At 40.7% G+C, this 16,698-nt stretch overlaps 4 protein-coding genes across 5 annotated transcripts; 2 read left to right on the top strand and 2 right to left on the bottom strand.

Annotated features, from left to right (window-relative positions):
• The first annotated feature begins 7,525 nt into the window (after window positions 1-7,525).
• LOC144701361 (TLD-domain containing nucleolar protein) lies at window positions 7,526-10,338 on the top strand. The gene is made up of 8 exons (XM_078573159.1): window positions 7,526-7,781; window positions 8,562-8,986; window positions 9,069-9,141; window positions 9,231-9,311; window positions 9,393-9,456; window positions 9,840-9,927; window positions 10,016-10,100; window positions 10,196-10,338. Exons 1-8 carry the CDS (start codon window positions 7,668-7,670, stop codon window positions 10,220-10,222), a joined length of 957 nt encoding a protein of 318 aa, XP_078429285.1. The 5' UTR covers window positions 7,526-7,667; the 3' UTR covers window positions 10,223-10,338.
• Window positions 9,782-11,460, bottom strand: PPR336 (pentatricopeptide repeat 336). 2 transcript variants are annotated; one of them, XM_078573155.1, is made up of 2 exons: window positions 10,170-11,460; window positions 9,782-10,085 (listed from the first exon to the last, which is right to left on the bottom strand). In XM_078573155.1, exon 1 carries the CDS (start codon window positions 11,425-11,427, stop codon window positions 10,225-10,227), a length of 1,203 nt encoding a protein of 400 aa, XP_078429281.1. In that variant the 5' UTR covers window positions 11,428-11,460; the 3' UTR covers window positions 9,782-10,085; window positions 10,170-10,224. The 2 variants fall into 2 exon arrangements, with proteins under 2 accessions (XP_078429281.1, XP_078429282.1); XM_078573156.1 differs by having other exon boundaries at window positions 9,782-10,057.
• A 227-nt stretch (window positions 11,461-11,687) lies between these two features.
• Window positions 11,688-15,704, top strand: PEX12 (peroxin-12). The gene is made up of 10 exons (XM_078573157.1): window positions 11,688-11,850; window positions 12,599-12,704; window positions 13,121-13,266; window positions 13,524-13,782; window positions 14,308-14,417; window positions 14,601-14,675; window positions 14,868-14,954; window positions 15,129-15,215; window positions 15,322-15,459; window positions 15,541-15,704. Exons 1-10 carry the CDS (start codon window positions 11,743-11,745, stop codon window positions 15,610-15,612), a joined length of 1,188 nt encoding a protein of 395 aa, XP_078429283.1. The 5' UTR covers window positions 11,688-11,742; the 3' UTR covers window positions 15,613-15,704.
• On the bottom strand, window positions 15,651-16,214 carry PGR5 (proton gradient regulation 5). Its single transcript, XM_078573160.1, has 2 exons — window positions 15,930-16,214; window positions 15,651-15,857 (listed from the first exon to the last, which is right to left on the bottom strand). Exons 1-2 carry the CDS (start codon window positions 16,212-16,214, stop codon window positions 15,753-15,755), a joined length of 390 nt encoding a protein of 129 aa, XP_078429286.1. The 3' UTR covers window positions 15,651-15,752.
• Between the last annotated feature and the right edge of the window lie 484 nt (window positions 16,215-16,698).

Here is a 16,698-nt window from a genome sequence, read left to right as displayed (position 1 = left end):
GGGCCCCTAATTTTCTCACCGTCACCGTCACGTCATCTGTCGCGTTGCCATCACCGTGACGTGTGACGTGGTGGATGACTGTTGTCGTTCCCTAATAAGCACATGTAAGGATCCGAGGTAATTGTCTTCGCCTTACGTTGTCTCTTTCCCGACACCATAGTTGACATAGTTAGTGTTTATCATCGTATCTTCACTCTTATTTTACTCTCTTCTCTTGTCTCTCTATCCTCGCCATCATACCACTTCACATCCAACCAGTGTCCTTGTTCATACCGTCGTTCATTCACTTACTCTTTTCTTTAAGTTAAATTAACATATAACTTACTCATTTTTAATCGATATCACTAACTCATATCCTCAAATATTATATTCATTTATCCTCTCGTTGATCATCACTAGCATAAGAAAATTCCTTAACCATCGTTCCATGTGGAGATGATCCTCACTCATCACTAACTAAGTATTCTTAAGTACGGTTAAATATATTTTTATTGAATAATCTCAATTACCAACGATGAATTTAAACCCCTAAAATTGATATTATCAGGGTGTTAAAATAAAGTTGGTTAATTTTGGGGCTTTAATTGACAAGAATCCAAACTCAATTGTGAAGCAAAATATCAAATCGAAAAGGGATCTAAAATCTGAAACGCTGGTTTCTCAAGTGAGCATCTTCGAGCCATTCATATATCAAGCCTCTAGATATATCCATGTGTTCTTCAAAGACTGAATCTCCTCTTCTTTCCATGAACTCTATTGCTAGACTACGATTACCTCTCCATCTAGTCCCTACTTGAAGCATCACTCAAGGAAGAGGAAGAAAAGAAAGAGTAGAACACTCAAAATGGCTGGAAAGGGTATCAAATGAGCGTGGCCCCTATGTTTTTACTGTCCAGGAAAAATTGCATAAAACTCTATTTTCTCAAGAATTATTAATAAAAGTCCCTGAACCTTGAGTACATCCACCAGTATCCAAAAGCCTTGAGTGTGTGACCTCCTAGGCCCATGTATCACTCTAATTACTAACTTTAATGGCCGAATAATTCGTATTTGGAAGACCTTATTGATTAACTATATAATATATAGATTAATTAATCAAGGATCAATTTAACCCAATTGATGGATTAAGTCGTCAGTTAGTGGGGTGTTTACCTTGTGCTCTATAAGAAATAAAAGAGTATGTCAACTCTCTCATGGAACCCTTACTATTATTAGACATTATGTACATAAAATATCTCATTCATAAGAGACTCTCAAATCATTTGGGGTATGATTAATCGTCAAACCCTAATTTTTATCCTAGTTAGTAGTGACGCATGCCAAAATCATCCAAGAAAAAATTCTCCACTATTTCTGCTAACCTGGTCGGAGATTTAACTGCGATATCTTTATTGAGTCAATCTCTTCTAATACTAAGGGTGAACAATCTCATATTAACAACACAACCATCTTTGCGGATGAGTCGATGTATTTGAGCTAGGACTGTTTAGAATCCCATGAGTAGAGACTTGTAGGTCATATTCAAAATACAATCATCCATGCACAAGACATCTTTGGTATCTTAGGTCTAAGTACTACTTACACAACCTTGACATGAATCAATTTCATTGATGATATGTATAATACTATTTAGGGATTCTTAGAAAAAAATAAGCGAACTCCTTCCCTAAAGAGCACCACTATTTGTGATTAATGTCTCCACACCGATGGCTATGGGATAGGCCATACTCATCATATGAGCATGACTAGACAATGTTATTTTACCCAATCATTTTGATGTCCTTCGTGAGTATCCTTTGAATATGAGTGATCTTTGGATTATGATATCATCATAATTCACTTAATCCTTGCATATATTTATGAACTTCAATTAGAAGCATCACACATGCGTTATAATAAATATATATTATATAAATGAATATTGAATGAGACTTGGAACATGCAATTGGCTTGTAGGCCATATGTTTCCAACAACTAAACCTTGTGCTCTATAATATATATAGTAGTTATTGAACTCTCTCATGAACCTTTTGCATCATATGTTACCATATATGTATGACGTGTAATCCTCAAACCTGAATCCATCATTTAATTAGTACTAATGTATAATGAGAAACATTTTAGAATGTTTTCTTCAATATCTCCAATTCCATGGCAAGGGAGTTAATGCATCTTCTTATTCAAGTCAATATCCTCTTTCACTGATAACAGATGATCCAATATTAACCACTCAATCACCTTTGTGTACTTCTTGTTATATATGAGCTAATGTATTTCAATCACATGTTTAAAGTCTAGTATGTCTTAGCCAAAACACAATCGTTCATGCACAAGGTGTCCTTGATATCTCAGGTCAAAGGACCACTTATCTTTAACCTAACAGGAATCAAGACTGATTGATATTTAGGTATGACACCATTTTGGGATTCATGATTAAGTAATGCGATTTTTTAACGATAGTTTAATATACGCATGCCACCTCCAATACTTTACAAGATCACTTGACATGATCCTCCATCTTTGATCAATCAAAATTTTGAATGCTATCACATATATACTTTAAAGTATTGAGCAGTTTTGAATGCCATCAATTTTGAGCAGTTTATATGCCATCAAGATTATTGTCTCTCATATTGTGCAGCTCTTTGAATCCCCCCTCACATGCAAGTAAGGTGACCTTTCCCTTAATAGTCACTTTGGGAGACTCCATGTAATCATTCAAGGACTATCTCTCTACCTAACGCCCACCACTAATCTTCAATCTTTTGAATGCTCTCACCAAGAACTATGTGTCGGCATCTATCTCACCAAGAATTGTCTCAAGCGATAAATTTCACTAAAATGATCCTTATGAATTCCTATATAAGGATTAAACCTAATCTCTGCCAAGTTGATTTATGTCATGTTACTGTAAGTGATTCGTGCACCATAGACACAAAATATATATTGTGGATACACAAATGTATTTTAACTATTATCTAAAAGTTTCAAATCATGGTATTACAAACCATCTTAGCTTGGACGTGGGAACTATTGAGTTATAGAGGCCTTGATCTAGATGAACATGATGATTCCTTGCAACAGAAGACTTAAGCGTAATTGCAACGACATCAATGAAACTTTGAAATGAATCACTTGTACACGGATCACATCCATAATTTATTGGATCCTAGAGCGATAGGAGTTGAGCTGTTCATGTGGGCAACATCTATATATATCCACGTAATCCTCGACACGTTGAATCTTCTCCTTCACCTTGGCGAGCTCCATTCAACGTCTGCTGCCATCTTTACGCCGTTTTGATCACATCGAGAATGGAAAGGAGCCATAGGGAGAAGGGAGAAGAAGGGGAAGGCCCATGAAAAATTCTGTCCAGGTGAATTTTGTTTAAGGCCCTCCCCTATTTATAATAAATGTGTATTTTTCATAAAGACCCCAGAAAACACCTTTATATCTTCCAACGTCCCAAAGGTCATTCATGTGTTACCCTCTAGGCCCATGTATTAGTATATTCAAGGATACTCTATAAGGATATTAAAGTATCTAGATAGAATAGCACTATCTAACCTTGTCATATGATGAGTATGGCCGGTCGCCTAGCCCTTAGTGTGTAGACACTAAGAATAAATAGTAGGTATTCTTTAGAGGAAATAATTTACTGAATTGATTTATATGAATTCCTGAGTGGTATTATACAGAACTGTTAATTAGGTTGATTCGCATCATGGTTGTGTAAGTGATCCTTATACCTGAGACACCAAATATGTCTAGTGGATGGATAATTGTATTTTGACTATGATGTATGAGTTTCTAATAATGTGATTCTAAATAGTCTTAGTTTGGGTGCTGATAAGCCTAAAAATGGTGTATAAGTACGTCGCTGATATTGCGTTTAGACTTATACAATAAAATTTACAAATTCTCTTAATCACTAAATACAGTGTATAGAGCAAGCAAGAGGTCGAACCACAGGGAGGCAGCAAGCAAGAATTTTAATTCAATTTTTAATAAATTAATTAAATAATGAACTGATTTTACAATTAATAAACCTTTTCTGTATTTAATTATGTTTATTTTTTATTAATCAAAATTAAGTAAAAACTTAATTTTGATTTTAAGTATTTTCCGTCAAGACACACAAGATATGATAATTTTAATTATCAGATAAATTAATTTGTATTACTAATTTCCCAATTATTTTCAAATTTAAAATAGTTTTTTAATGAATTAAAATTGGGAATTTAATAATCAAGAAAGGGATTTTGAAATTGGACTTCAAAATGGATGAATTTTTTAATCAAATTTTGTATTTACGTTTTTTATTTATTAAATTAAATTTCTAAGCAATCAATTTCGAAATATAGAGAGAAAATAGGAAATCAAACCTAGGGAGAGAAAGTGAAGAATTTTGGGAATTAAGGGAAATCTGACCCTAAATTAAAAATCTAATAATGCAGAAATGTTCAAAATTGATCTAGAACTAAAGATTAAAAGCCAGATGTTGAATCAGAATAAAAAATGCAATGCTAATTTCATTCAAAACCACTTCTAGGGCATGTACATTTCACCCATGCCTTGGCGTTTTAGAATCGTTCAAGAAGAAGTTCAAAATAAAAATCAGAAACATAGAAGTTTGAATGCAGGATCTGTTGACTTCCAAAGCAACTCCTGTGTCCTTCCTGGCCAAATCCTTGGGGAGAGCTTCATAAAGTGAATTTCACCCTTTTCCAGACCTCTATTTAAAGATCCAACCATCTGGATTGTAGAGGGAGGACAAACATACCCTCAAAATTTCAGCCCAATCGGACATCTAGATCTCTAGATATCATCATTTTATTGCAGATTAATCTAGGTCGTTAGATTAATTTATATTTTAGAAAAAAATCAATTTTTCTGATTGGTTACCGCATTCTTTCTCGTTCTCTGCCTTCTCGGGTCGCGTACTGACACTCCGTTGTCCGCGTCCAAGGCGCACAATCATTGGATGATTGAAGCTCCTTTTGAATGGCTAAAAAGAAGCCACGCCACCCTCGTCAGCGCCTACAAAAATAAAAATAAAATAAAAAGAGAGGTGAGTTACTGCCGTTTTATTTAATATACACGATGTTGATTTTCGCATGCATTTAATGCACGCAGCGAATCAACGCCTCATAAAGTAAATAAAAAATCTTTTCACATGATGCATCGTTGACTTTCGTGTGCATTTAATGCACGTGACAAATCGATGCTGTGAATAGTAAATAAAGAACGTCGACTTTATTAAGACGTGTGTCGGTTGCCGCGTGCATTTAATGCACACGGCTAACCGAAGAAATATTATTGATTTAATAAAAAATCTTTTCGCATGCATTTATTACACAAAAAGAATCAAAATAATAAAAATGTACCTCTTCCGTCGTTGACCGCGCCTTGTCATTATTTCATGATTGGTTCATTATGGCATCGCAATGCGCGATGCCATAATGAGCCAATAATTGTTTAATTGTTGGCGCTTCCAATTATTCGCCCGAATTTTCTGGCAAATGACGTGGACGCCACCTATTTAATACAAAATTTAATTAAATATTGAATAAATTAATAAATATCAATATTTTAATTCTAAAATCATTTCTTGACTAAATAATGGTAAAAAAATTATTAAAAAATATAGAAAATTTTCATAAAAATTATGAAAGCCTTACCAACCTTTAGCCAAGTATTTAAGGCCCTGTAAAAAATATTTCTTCAATGAAATGAGGTTAAATATTATGTAAAAAATGATAAAAAATAGAAATAATAGTAAATTCAAAGTGTAAGTCATTTATCTCCATTTTTATATGATAACATGCAAATATGGTCATTAAGACACATAAATATAATGTAAAATTTATCAATTAATGATGTTAATTTGCAAGTTATCAGGTGCATCAAGAAGTTCACAAAGATGGTTAAGTGGTGAAGATGTGATTATCCACCCTCTATATAAGAGGTGACAGTTCAAGGAAGATGATGCAATGAAGTCCTTGGCCAAGGCGATGAAATACCAAAGAAGAGTTCTCAGATGACCGATTAGGATTTGACAATTGACCATACCCTAAGTCATCCTAGGAGATCCAAGTGGATGAGGAACTATACATACACAATAATCGATAATGAAAAAGTTCCATGAGTATTTCGATACATATTCCTTTGTATCTTTTAGAGCAAGAGGTGTAGCTTGGCACCCCACAGGTTGGAGACTCAACCTATCGATTGGGTTAAATCGATCTGAAATTAATTAATACATGTGATGATATAGTTCCATGAGTGATTTGATACATACTCCTTTGTATCTTCTAGAGCATGAGGTGTAGCTTGGCACCCCACAGTTTGAAGACTCAACCAATCGATTGGGTTAAATTGATCCAACATTAATTAATATATATGATGATATAGTTAATTAATTTGGAAGGCCAATACATGTTATTGGGCTGCTCGATTCGTTAACTAGACTGATACATTGGCCTATAAGGTCACACGCAAATGGTATTTTGGATGTCGAAAGATATACATGCGTTTTGGGTTTTCTATGAAAAATATATGTTTATTATAAATTGGGGAAAACCTTAAACAAAATTTACCTAGACCATAATTTTTCATGGGATGTCCCTTTCTTCTCCCTTCTCCCCATGGCTCCTCTCCATTCTCGATGCAATCGGGACTGCATAACGTTAGTGACAGAGGTTAAATGGAGCTTGCCTAGGTGAAGGAGTAGATTCAATGTGTCGATGATGCGTGTATACATCTAGAGTCTGCACACATGAGCAACTCAACTCATCTCGCTTCAGGATCCAAGAAATCACAGATGTAATCCGTGCATATGTGATTCATTTCAATGGTTTTTGTTGATGCCATTGTGTTTTCGTTAGAAGTCTTCCGTTGCATGGAGTCATCATGTTCATCAAGATTAAGGCCTACAGAACCCACGCGTTCCAACACTTTGGCCCATCTTTTTATATATTTAAGGAGTTCATAAACATGACATGTAAATAATAACAGATAAATTATCTTTCTCGAGCAATTGGAGAGTGATTAGCTCTTGTGGAGCATCGAGTGCGAAGAAGGAAATAATAAGTGTAATATTTTGAAATCTACAAAGTGTTTAATAGTATATTATATTTGAATGAAACGAGGTGACATAAATTTTCATTTTTAAAATAAGTTTTCCTTGCATGGGTAAACCAAAATATACTTGGTAAGGAGGAACATCAAGTAAAAAGAACGTGCAAACTAGTGATATCTATGAAATCCATGGATAGTTAAAAAACGATGAAAATTATTTCATGCTAAAAAAAGTGAGGATATAACAATTATTTGGTCCGTAAAAAGCGACCATGAAAAAATGGCACTTGCCCCACCTACAATCGATCGATTCGATATAGAGGTCTAATTTACTGGAAAACAATATTAAATTGTTATTAATTATTCGGCTGTGTTTGGGAGGGGGCAAAAGAGTAAATGCTGGTATTATCCGCTACCGTTCTCCCGGGAAAAACATGGTATTTGCGTAATTATATATGTTCTTCGCTCTCCGATCACGCCACCGTTCTCTCGGATCTCCAGCCCCAGATCGAGGCGTATTTCTTTTTGTTCGATTGGCCGGGATTTGATGTTCGCGTTGTCATTGTGACGGCAGGAGGGGGAGAAAGATGTTTTCGTGGAAGGAGAAGGTGACGGACAAGCTTTCGCACCTCCGACCGGATTCTACATCATCAGGATCCAATCTCTCAGGGGAATCAGATGTTGTCCGACTTGGCGCTAAGGTACTGTAAATTAATTAGTTTTTAGGCGTGCTACTGTTGATCTCGTGCATTTGACTGTTCCGCGAACGGGAAGGTAATTAGAATTTGAATTGAGATTCAAAACTTTGATCCTCGCATTTTTTTATACTATTTATGCAAGAAAAGGAATTCGGCTCTGTTATGGTAGCCGCATTTTATAGTTTCCGAGAAAGGGAAAGTGGTTAGATTTGCATTGAGATTCAACTTTTTTGCCCTCGCATTGCGATTTATGCAATCTGAGGAAAACGGGAATGTCATTGAAATTTATTTGGATTGAAAATAACGGATTTTGTCGTACATTCCTTAATGGGATGTATGCAATCAAAGAAATTTGGCTCGGAGTTGAAAAAGAACACACATCTCTTAATCATAATTTTCGTGAGGGGAGCGGGAGTTTCCATAATCTTCGGGCCCTTGATTCTGCTTTCATTAGGAAAATCTTTTTTGTCATCGTACAAAAACATGGAATAATATTGCAATTCAATTTAAGGTAACCTTCTAAAACTGATACTTTTTCTCCACGTATCGTTAAAATAAATTAGTAATACGACTGTTGGGCTTTTTTACCCCCAAGAACCCCTTGAAACGAATGAAAACAAAAGACTGATCACTGTATTTTTTTAATCAGTTTGAATCTCATTACCATTTCGTTTAGAGTATACAATTTTAAAACTGGCATTTTTCTTCACAGATCGATTAAATCATAACAAAAAATTCGATTTAAAACTCATATGCTGATCAATTTTATTTTCTCTGTCACAGGATTCTCCTTTGGGAGAGGAAGAGACATCTTCTAGAGCAGAAAAGTTGTCATCGTACCTATTTTCATATATTCCTGCCTCTCTCACAAACTTTGATACTCACAAACTCACCAGCATTGGCCACGTAACCCTTCCATCGCTTCCTTCAATTCCATCACTTCCATCCCTGCCGTCTCTTCCAAAAAGATGGAAGGGACATGGCTTTGTTTGGTCTGGAGAGAAGTTTGACGAAAACAGCGATGAAGAACTAGATCAATCGCCTGTTGAAATAGTCAAAGTTGAAAAAGCACCACCCTCACCTCTCACAAGAAGTTTACCGTCTGCTATTAGGGAGGATTCATCATTCATTTCAACGCCATTATTTGAATTTTTAGAGTCGTCTCTTCCAAATTTAGTCAAGGGCTGCGAGTGGGTCTTGCTGTATAGGTAAATCTTCAAGGACCTGATCTTTACTTCATCTTTAAGACTTCATTTTTCGCCAATCTTGCTCCTTTGTAATGAAGAACAGCACGTTGAAGCACGGGATATCTCTACGCACGCTTCTCCGAAGAAGCTCTGGGCTTCCAGGTCCGTGTCTACTGGTGAGCTGAAGTTGAAATTATTTAAACATGAGGTTTATGGTCCTAGAACTGTTTTTGGGAAGGGGCTCTTTGTAAATTGTTCATGGCAGATCGTTGGAGACATGGAAGGAGCTGTGTTTGGGGGATTGCTAGAGGCTCCAGTCAATCCTACGGCAAAACGAAAATACCAGGTTTGTATTTTGTTATTTATTTCTGCTATTTCTTTCGACCCAGTGTTGTAAATTGTCTTTCTCTGTATATTTCTGTTCTAGGGTAATTGCCAAGCATTCGTATTCACAACGAAATATGGAGATCCGAGACTGTTCAGGGCCACTGGTAAGGATTGAATAAATACGGAAAAATACCCCATAGTGAATTTGCCCACGTTCATTGAATCTTTGCAGAAGCCTTGTTTTCTTCACGTCCCATTTATTTAGGCTCCCGGGCCATTTTTTCATCCAAACCGAAACCAAATCTTGAAAAAAAGACAAACTGTGTAGGCATTTCTTTTTGGTGTAGTGCAACACGAACTTGGGAAGGCTAATTGCTGGCCGCTAACAATAAAATGATAAGAATTCAAAGTTTTTTAAAAAAAACTTTGAATTCACTTTAAACAGTTAGCATTAGTGATACGGACAGTACACATATCTTTGCCATGGTATTCGAAATGAAGAACTTACTAAAGAAGTCAGGCATCAATGTTATGCTACGATGCACAGGTGCGAACCGTTACTATTACTTGTGTATGGAAGAGATGTTGGCATTCGGGGGCGGCGGCCACTTCGCGCTGTGTCTAGACGGTGACCTGTAAGTTTTTCCTCGACTGGTAACCTTCTTCTTCCAATCATAACAACAATCTTTTCCCCGGCACTACCGCTTGAACTCTCTTCGCCAGGCTGCACGGCACAAGCGGCCCCAGCGACACATTCGGCAACGCCTGCCTGGCTCACAACTCAGAATTCGAACTAAAGAACGTCGAAGTAAGATGGAGAAGAAGAAGAAGAAAAGATTGTATTTTTTTTTCATTTTTCTTCAGTAGGAAGCCTGACCGTATTCAGAAAACGATTGGCTGCAGCTCTGGGGTTTCACCCACCAAGTCTGAGGCTACGCCAAGCTCTGTTCGACCTCCTCCCAGAGCTCCGTATTCCTGGAGAACCTTTCCTTCAGCTTCTGGACAACCTCCCTCGCGTCTTCAACCTTGGAGTTCTTGGCCAGCCCCTGCACAAGCGTCCGCATGACAGAGAAGGAGGGCACCCAGTTCTTCTCCATGCTCTCCCTGCAGACCCCCAGCGCCGCCTCAAACTCCCCCGCCTGGCACAGGAAGTAGATCAAGGTGAAGTAACAGCCGCTGTCCGCCACGCACCCCTTCCTCCCCATCTCCTCGAACAAGCGCTTGGCTTCCCCGACGTCGCCCTGCTTGCAGAACCCATGAATGAGGTGATTGTAGGTCGCGGCGTTGGGCTTCATCCCCCTTCTGAGCATTCCCTCGAGCAGCGCTCGAGCCTCGGCAGGCCTCCCCAGCTTGCACAAGCCGTGGATCCTCACGTTGTAAGTGCCCAGCCCCGGAGAACAATCCTTCTTCTGCATCATCTCCAGCACCTTCCCCACGTCGTCGAACTTCTCCTCCCGGTAGAACCCCGCCAGAAGCGCGCTGTAAGAAGCGGCGTTCGGCTTGATCTTCTTCCTCTCCATCTCGTCCAGGATCGAGTAGGCGGATCTGGACGATCCCGACTCGCAGAAGGCCTTGATCACGGTGTTGTAGGTGTCCACGTCGGGGGAGATGCCGTGAGCTCTGGGGAGTTCGCGGAAGAGTCTGCCGACCTCGTCGGGCTTCTTGGCCAGCACGCAGGCGAAGAGGAGCGCGTTCAGGGTTTTGACGGAGGGGTCGACGGAGGCCTTGAAGACGCGGATCGCGTCGTCCGTCATCCCGGCCTGGCCGAAGAGGACGATGGCGTGGGAGCGGAATCGCTCGTTCTGGAGGTCGGGCCGCGAGCTGAGGAGGCCGTCCAGGAAGGATCGCACCGCGGCGAAGGCCTTCGCCTCGGCGAGCTTGGAGATGGCGACTGAGAAGGCGATCCGATCGAGATGGCAGTCCGGAGTGAGCGACGCGGCGTGGCAGATCTCGACGATGCGCGCCGGATCCTTCTCGGATTTGAGGAGGGAGATCGCCGCTCTCGATTTCTGCTTGCTGGTGAGAGGAGTGGTCGGATCGGAGGGGTTGAGCACGGCCGACGCGGAGGAGAAGGATCGCAGAGAAGACGCCGATCGGAGAAGAAGCCGCTGGAGAGCTCCAGCGGAAGGCGCCATGGCTAGGGTTCTTCCTCCCTCTTCTCTTTCTCTCCGAACTTCTCTCCGAGCTCTGCAAGGGTTTTTATCTTTCGTACTGCCTCCCTGCGTAACGGCCTTGGGAAGGATCCGACGGTTGTAAGAAAGCCACGTTTCGGGTGGTAATTGGCTGGGCTTATAACGGCGTCGGGCAGGACCCAGGATCCGACGGCTGTTATTCGATGATCGTTTGAACTTAGAGAATTTATCCTCTTTCTTCTTCCTCTTCGATTGTGCTCTTATTTATGGAGAAAGGGTGGGAATTGGGAGAGAGAGAGGGGAAATTGGAGAGGAGGGATGCTGTTCCAGGTCGCGGGACAGGGGTCGCGGCCGACCTTCTTCGAGATGGCGGCGGCTCAGCAGCTGCCCGCCAGCCTGAGGGCGGCCCTCGCCTATTCCTTCGGCGTGAGCACAATTCTCTGAAAATCTGAACCTGCAGCCCGAATTTCTGATTTGTTCTACTGTACTATTGTTCTCTGTTTTTAATTCTTCCGTTCGTTTGGTTGCAAAAAAAATTCCGCCTTCTGGGAGTTTCTAATCATCTGTTCAGCTTTAATTCATCTGCCTCCGACATCTTGACTCGGTATCTCTTCGGATGGACGGGCTCGTGCGAAGAAACTTAAATTTGGAAATGGAAGTACTCTTCAGTTTTACATTTACATTTTAGATTCGAGAGAATTATTTCTGTATGATATGATTGAAGTTGCCACTTTCGTTATTAGCGTACGCAATCATTTTTTTATCTAGAGTTTTTTGTCGACTTTTGAGGATTTTGTTGATTCTGGCGACATATTTTAATTTTCGGATGATTCGTGTGAAACGTCAAAGGCCATTTTAGAGGCGATTCAACTAGATATTTGGGTTGGTTTTTAAATTAGGTGTGCAGCACAATTCATTGAATTATTTACAGGCTTTTCTCTGCTTTCGTCTAGGTCTGTTATGTGAATGCGTTTGTTTGAAAGCCTTTCGCTCGATTTCTCTCCATTGCCTACGCTGATGAACAAATGACTTCTCTAACCTCTTCTCTATGTTTGTTAAAAAGGGGGGCGAATTGACATGTGCAACGACCAATGTTTGACTTGCCCACCAACTAACCCTCTCTTCCCGAGGATTGAAAGATTTCCTAGAATTGAAGTTGTTTTTCTACGTGTAGGTTTTTGCACTAAGGAGACCATTTTTTCACAAAATATTAGACTACGAAGATGAATTCTTCTCATTACTTATGCTGGTGCTTGAAACTCATAGCTTACGGACAACGGGTGAGGGCCCCTCTCTTTCCTTCCTGTTCACTATTTTAATCACCTTTCTTAGCGGTCCAAATTTCCTTTTGAGTTTAAAGTTACCCTTTACACTAAGATGAATTATTTTCATTACTCATGCTGGTGCTTGAAACTCATAGCTTACGGATAACTGGGGAGGGCCCTCTCTTTCCTTCCTGTTCACAATTTAAATCACCTTTCTAAGCGGTCCAAATTTCCTTTAAGTTTAAATTTACCCTTTACACTTAGATTTATAACAAATAATAAAACAAAATTGGTCCTCTTTAAGGTGTTATGAAATTTATTCTCCGGTTGTAAAAATAAATGTGCGAGGACTATCCAGTGAGATAGATGAACTACATGGGTTTTGTCAACTATTTCACGGTATCAATGTGAAAAAATTTGTCCTCATTCAGATGCCTCCTTTGCCGAATCCCTGTACGGTTTGAGAAGAAAGGCAGTGGATTTAACTACAAGAGAAGAAGGTGCAAGCCTAGAATCTGCGCAGCTTAAGATCTCTGGACTAAGAAGACGCCAAAAAGTTCTTTCAGTTGCCTTTCTGGTACGGAAACCCCCCACATAATCTTCATTTTCTTTGCGTGAATTGATGCGGCATTCATATTGCGTAGGGCTGGTTGGTCTTCATTCAATACATTTGAAATATCATCATCCAAAAATTGTGAAATCGATGTTCAATTTGTCTGGCATCAATGCGTAAATGCATTTATGAAGATAATAAGATGCATAAATGCATCCTATGATCTTCATTATGGGATTATTCTTTGCCATCTTAACAGAACCGTCGTCTGATGCCTGTAGGTCGCCCTACCATATTTAAAATCTAAAATGCGAGCTGTCTATAACAAGGAACGGGAAGCTAGGCTCCAAGCAAGCCTTTGGGGCGGTGATGGTGATGCTGCAATCAATAGCAGTGACCCCTACGTTGACGAAAGGGAAGCTCTCCCTAGTAGGGAGCAGCATTCTGCTGGTTCGCCGTCGTCAAGCATGGATCTCGTCAAGAGACGAGTTTCTGTTTTAGTAGCTGCCTGCTACCCTTTGATTCATGCAAGTAGTGAAGGTATGTTTATCTGTTATATCAGATTAACTTGGCGGGTTTGAAATCCTTAATGTTGTGGCTTATAACGCCTTCATTCGTACCCATGAAAATAATTTTTCTTGTTGCATGAATAGTGGTCAGCTGCGTGTTTGCCAAATGAATTTTTCAATCACTTTCTCCTTATGCTTCTTGTATGGAGCATAAATATATGATGTACTGTTCATCCGCAATAATATATAATACATATATCAAGTATGTAAGCCATGTTGTTGCATTACTGAACAAGGAGGAATGAGGAGATCGTGTTTCACGGACATATATATATGTATATTTATTTATGGGTGTTTATTCGCTTCCTGTGCTGATCATCTGATGGATACGTTCGTACAGTATAATATGAAATCACATAGAAACCTGAAAAAGAGTATTGTCCTTCCTTCTAATCCATATCATGTCTTCGTTTATAGACTCTTATTTTCCCATCCTGATTACTTTTTCTTGCGTACTTCTTCTCTTTCCAATCACATTCCCTCAATTATATATCAGGAATGTCCTTTGCCTATCAACTCTTATACCTACTGGATGCTACTGGGTTTTATAATGTGGGGCTGCACATCCTGGGCGTTCAAGTGTGCCGTGCCTCGGGGCAAGAGCTGGTATATATGAGGCGTTTTTTTTTCCACAATCATATCGTGTACTCACTTTAATTGTTTTCAGTTTTACCAGTAACCTTGACCCTTGATTATCATTTGCTCTGATGTTCTCATAATGTTTAAGGTCACATTTTGGGACTACTGATTCTTATGGGCGTCTCTTTTTGAACGCCATTAAATTATCAGATGGAATCATCATCCCGAATCTTGAAAATCAGAAGCCGCGAACGCGAAAGGCTTCGGGGACCTCCGTGGTTTAAGGTGCCGCTTGATACGCCTGTTAGAATTATTTGTCTTTTTCTTAAAAAAAAAAGAGTTATTTCTGTCTTTTATTCTTTATCTGGACGATATATAATATCAAATTGGGAAAGCCCTCTTTCCCCGATTGACTGTAATGCTTGACGATGTTTAAATTCATGTTTCATGTTTTCTTTCATCCAATTTTCTTTGCAGACCGTTCAGAAGCTACTACTTGGCTGCATTTACACCACGTTGGACTACGCGCAGACAGGCTTAATTGCCGCAGTCTTCTTTTTCAAGGTGCCCCAATTCCACCCCTTTCTCTATCATTTAACCTGCTACGAGTATTTTTCAAGATCGCCCTCCATCTTGAAAGTTTCCCTTTAAACAGTGGGTTAGGCAAGGATTAAGAAATTACGCAAATTCCCAATTCTTGTTAAGACTAATCTAATCATCTTCCTCCGTATCATCCAGATGATGGAGTGGTGGTACCAGTCGGCGGAGGAAAGAATGTCTGCTCCGACTGTCTTCCCTCCTCCCCCGGCTCCTCCTCCGCCAAAGGTCGAATCATCAAACCCTAATTTCCTGAGCAGCCTCGCCTATTAAAACCCTAATTCCTGAGCAAGGTCGCCCATAAAAACACTAATTTCATGGGTCCTTTGGACAGATCGCCCAAGGAGGAATTCCCTTACCATCAGACAGAGCTCTCTGCCCGCTTTGCTCTCAGAGGCGAGCAAACCCATCAGTTCTTGCAGCCTCTGGCTTCGTCTTCTGCTACCCTTGCATATTCAAATACGTCTCCCAGGTTAGCACCCCATCCCAACTTCAAATTTAGCCAGAAAATCAAAGCCGTTGTTATTAACCCATCTCTCTAATCTTCTCCTAGTACAAGCGCTGCCCGCTGACGCTTATCCCCGCTTCAGTTGATCAAATCAGGAGGCTGTTCCACGATCTATAAATTTATTCATGTACGCTGTCGATCCAGAGCCAATCAAGTATGTAACGAATACATTAATTTGATAATCCTGTGAAGAAACACAAGTCCGACTAGGAGGGGGACGAGACAAGGGTAGGGTCCGCAGAGTAGTTTTACATTATTCAGGCGAGGAAGCCGAGTCTCTCCCCGTTCTTCTTCGCCAGCCGGATCAGCCCTTGCCTCTGCTTCCCGTCGGCCCCAATCGACTTGCAGAACTCCGTAATCACCTGCAAACCCTAATTTCAGACATCTAACCCTAGATTGAATCCATAAATTGATTGATTGATAGATGTTGGAACCTGAGAGTGGAGGGCGATGGCTTTGCCGCGGAGCTGGTTGAAGCGCTGCTTGCCGACGATGTTGCGGGTGACGACGACGAGGGGCGCGAAGATGCCTTTGCCTTCGTTGACGTTCTTCATCATCGGGACGGACCGGGGGGGGTTCGCGGGGCGGAGCCGCGCGGCGGAGGCCTTCCTGGCCAGCGCCGCCCTGTCCTCGCCGCCGGCGAACGGCGCCGCCCAGTCGCCGTGGAAGGCGGACCGGATCTCGCTTCTGAACCCCGCCGAAGGCAGCGAAACCGCCATCGCTGATCGCCGACGGAGATCTGGCCCAAGCGCAGAGGAGAGGAGAGGAGAAGCTTCGGGAAGAGAGCGAGAGTCTTGCTACGGGAAGGATTGATGTTGTTGTATCATCTTCTTCCTCCGGATTCGTGGAGACAAGACCTCGTCGTCGCTCAGCCTCTGGTTCGCTCGACGATCGGACGCCACAGAAATCGGTGCGGAAAATCTCAGGCCGTGGCCGAGCGACCTCCACGTCGGCGTTCTGCACTTTTCTCTTTCTCTCCCTTGGCTCAAATGGGCCGGGCCCGATATCGATTAAATCTTTATTCAGATGTTCGCGTCTCCCCCCAGAAAAAAAAAAATGGATAGGGATGATGAAAGGGACTCTCTGGAATTGTACTAGTTTCCAGATTTTTCCAGTGGGATGTGAGCAAGCTGGTCTGAAGGGTTTCTGACTTTGGTTTCTAGTCTTGCATAGTTTTAATCACGATAGAAGGCTATCATGTTT

This window comes from Wolffia australiana, chromosome 3 (genome assembly GCF_029677425.1).
Source record: "Wolffia australiana isolate 7733 chromosome 3, ASM2967742v1".
NCBI classification, from domain to species: Eukaryota; Viridiplantae; Streptophyta; class Magnoliopsida; order Alismatales; family Araceae; genus Wolffia; species Wolffia australiana.
This window is presented reverse-complemented; position numbering and strand designations above follow the sequence as displayed.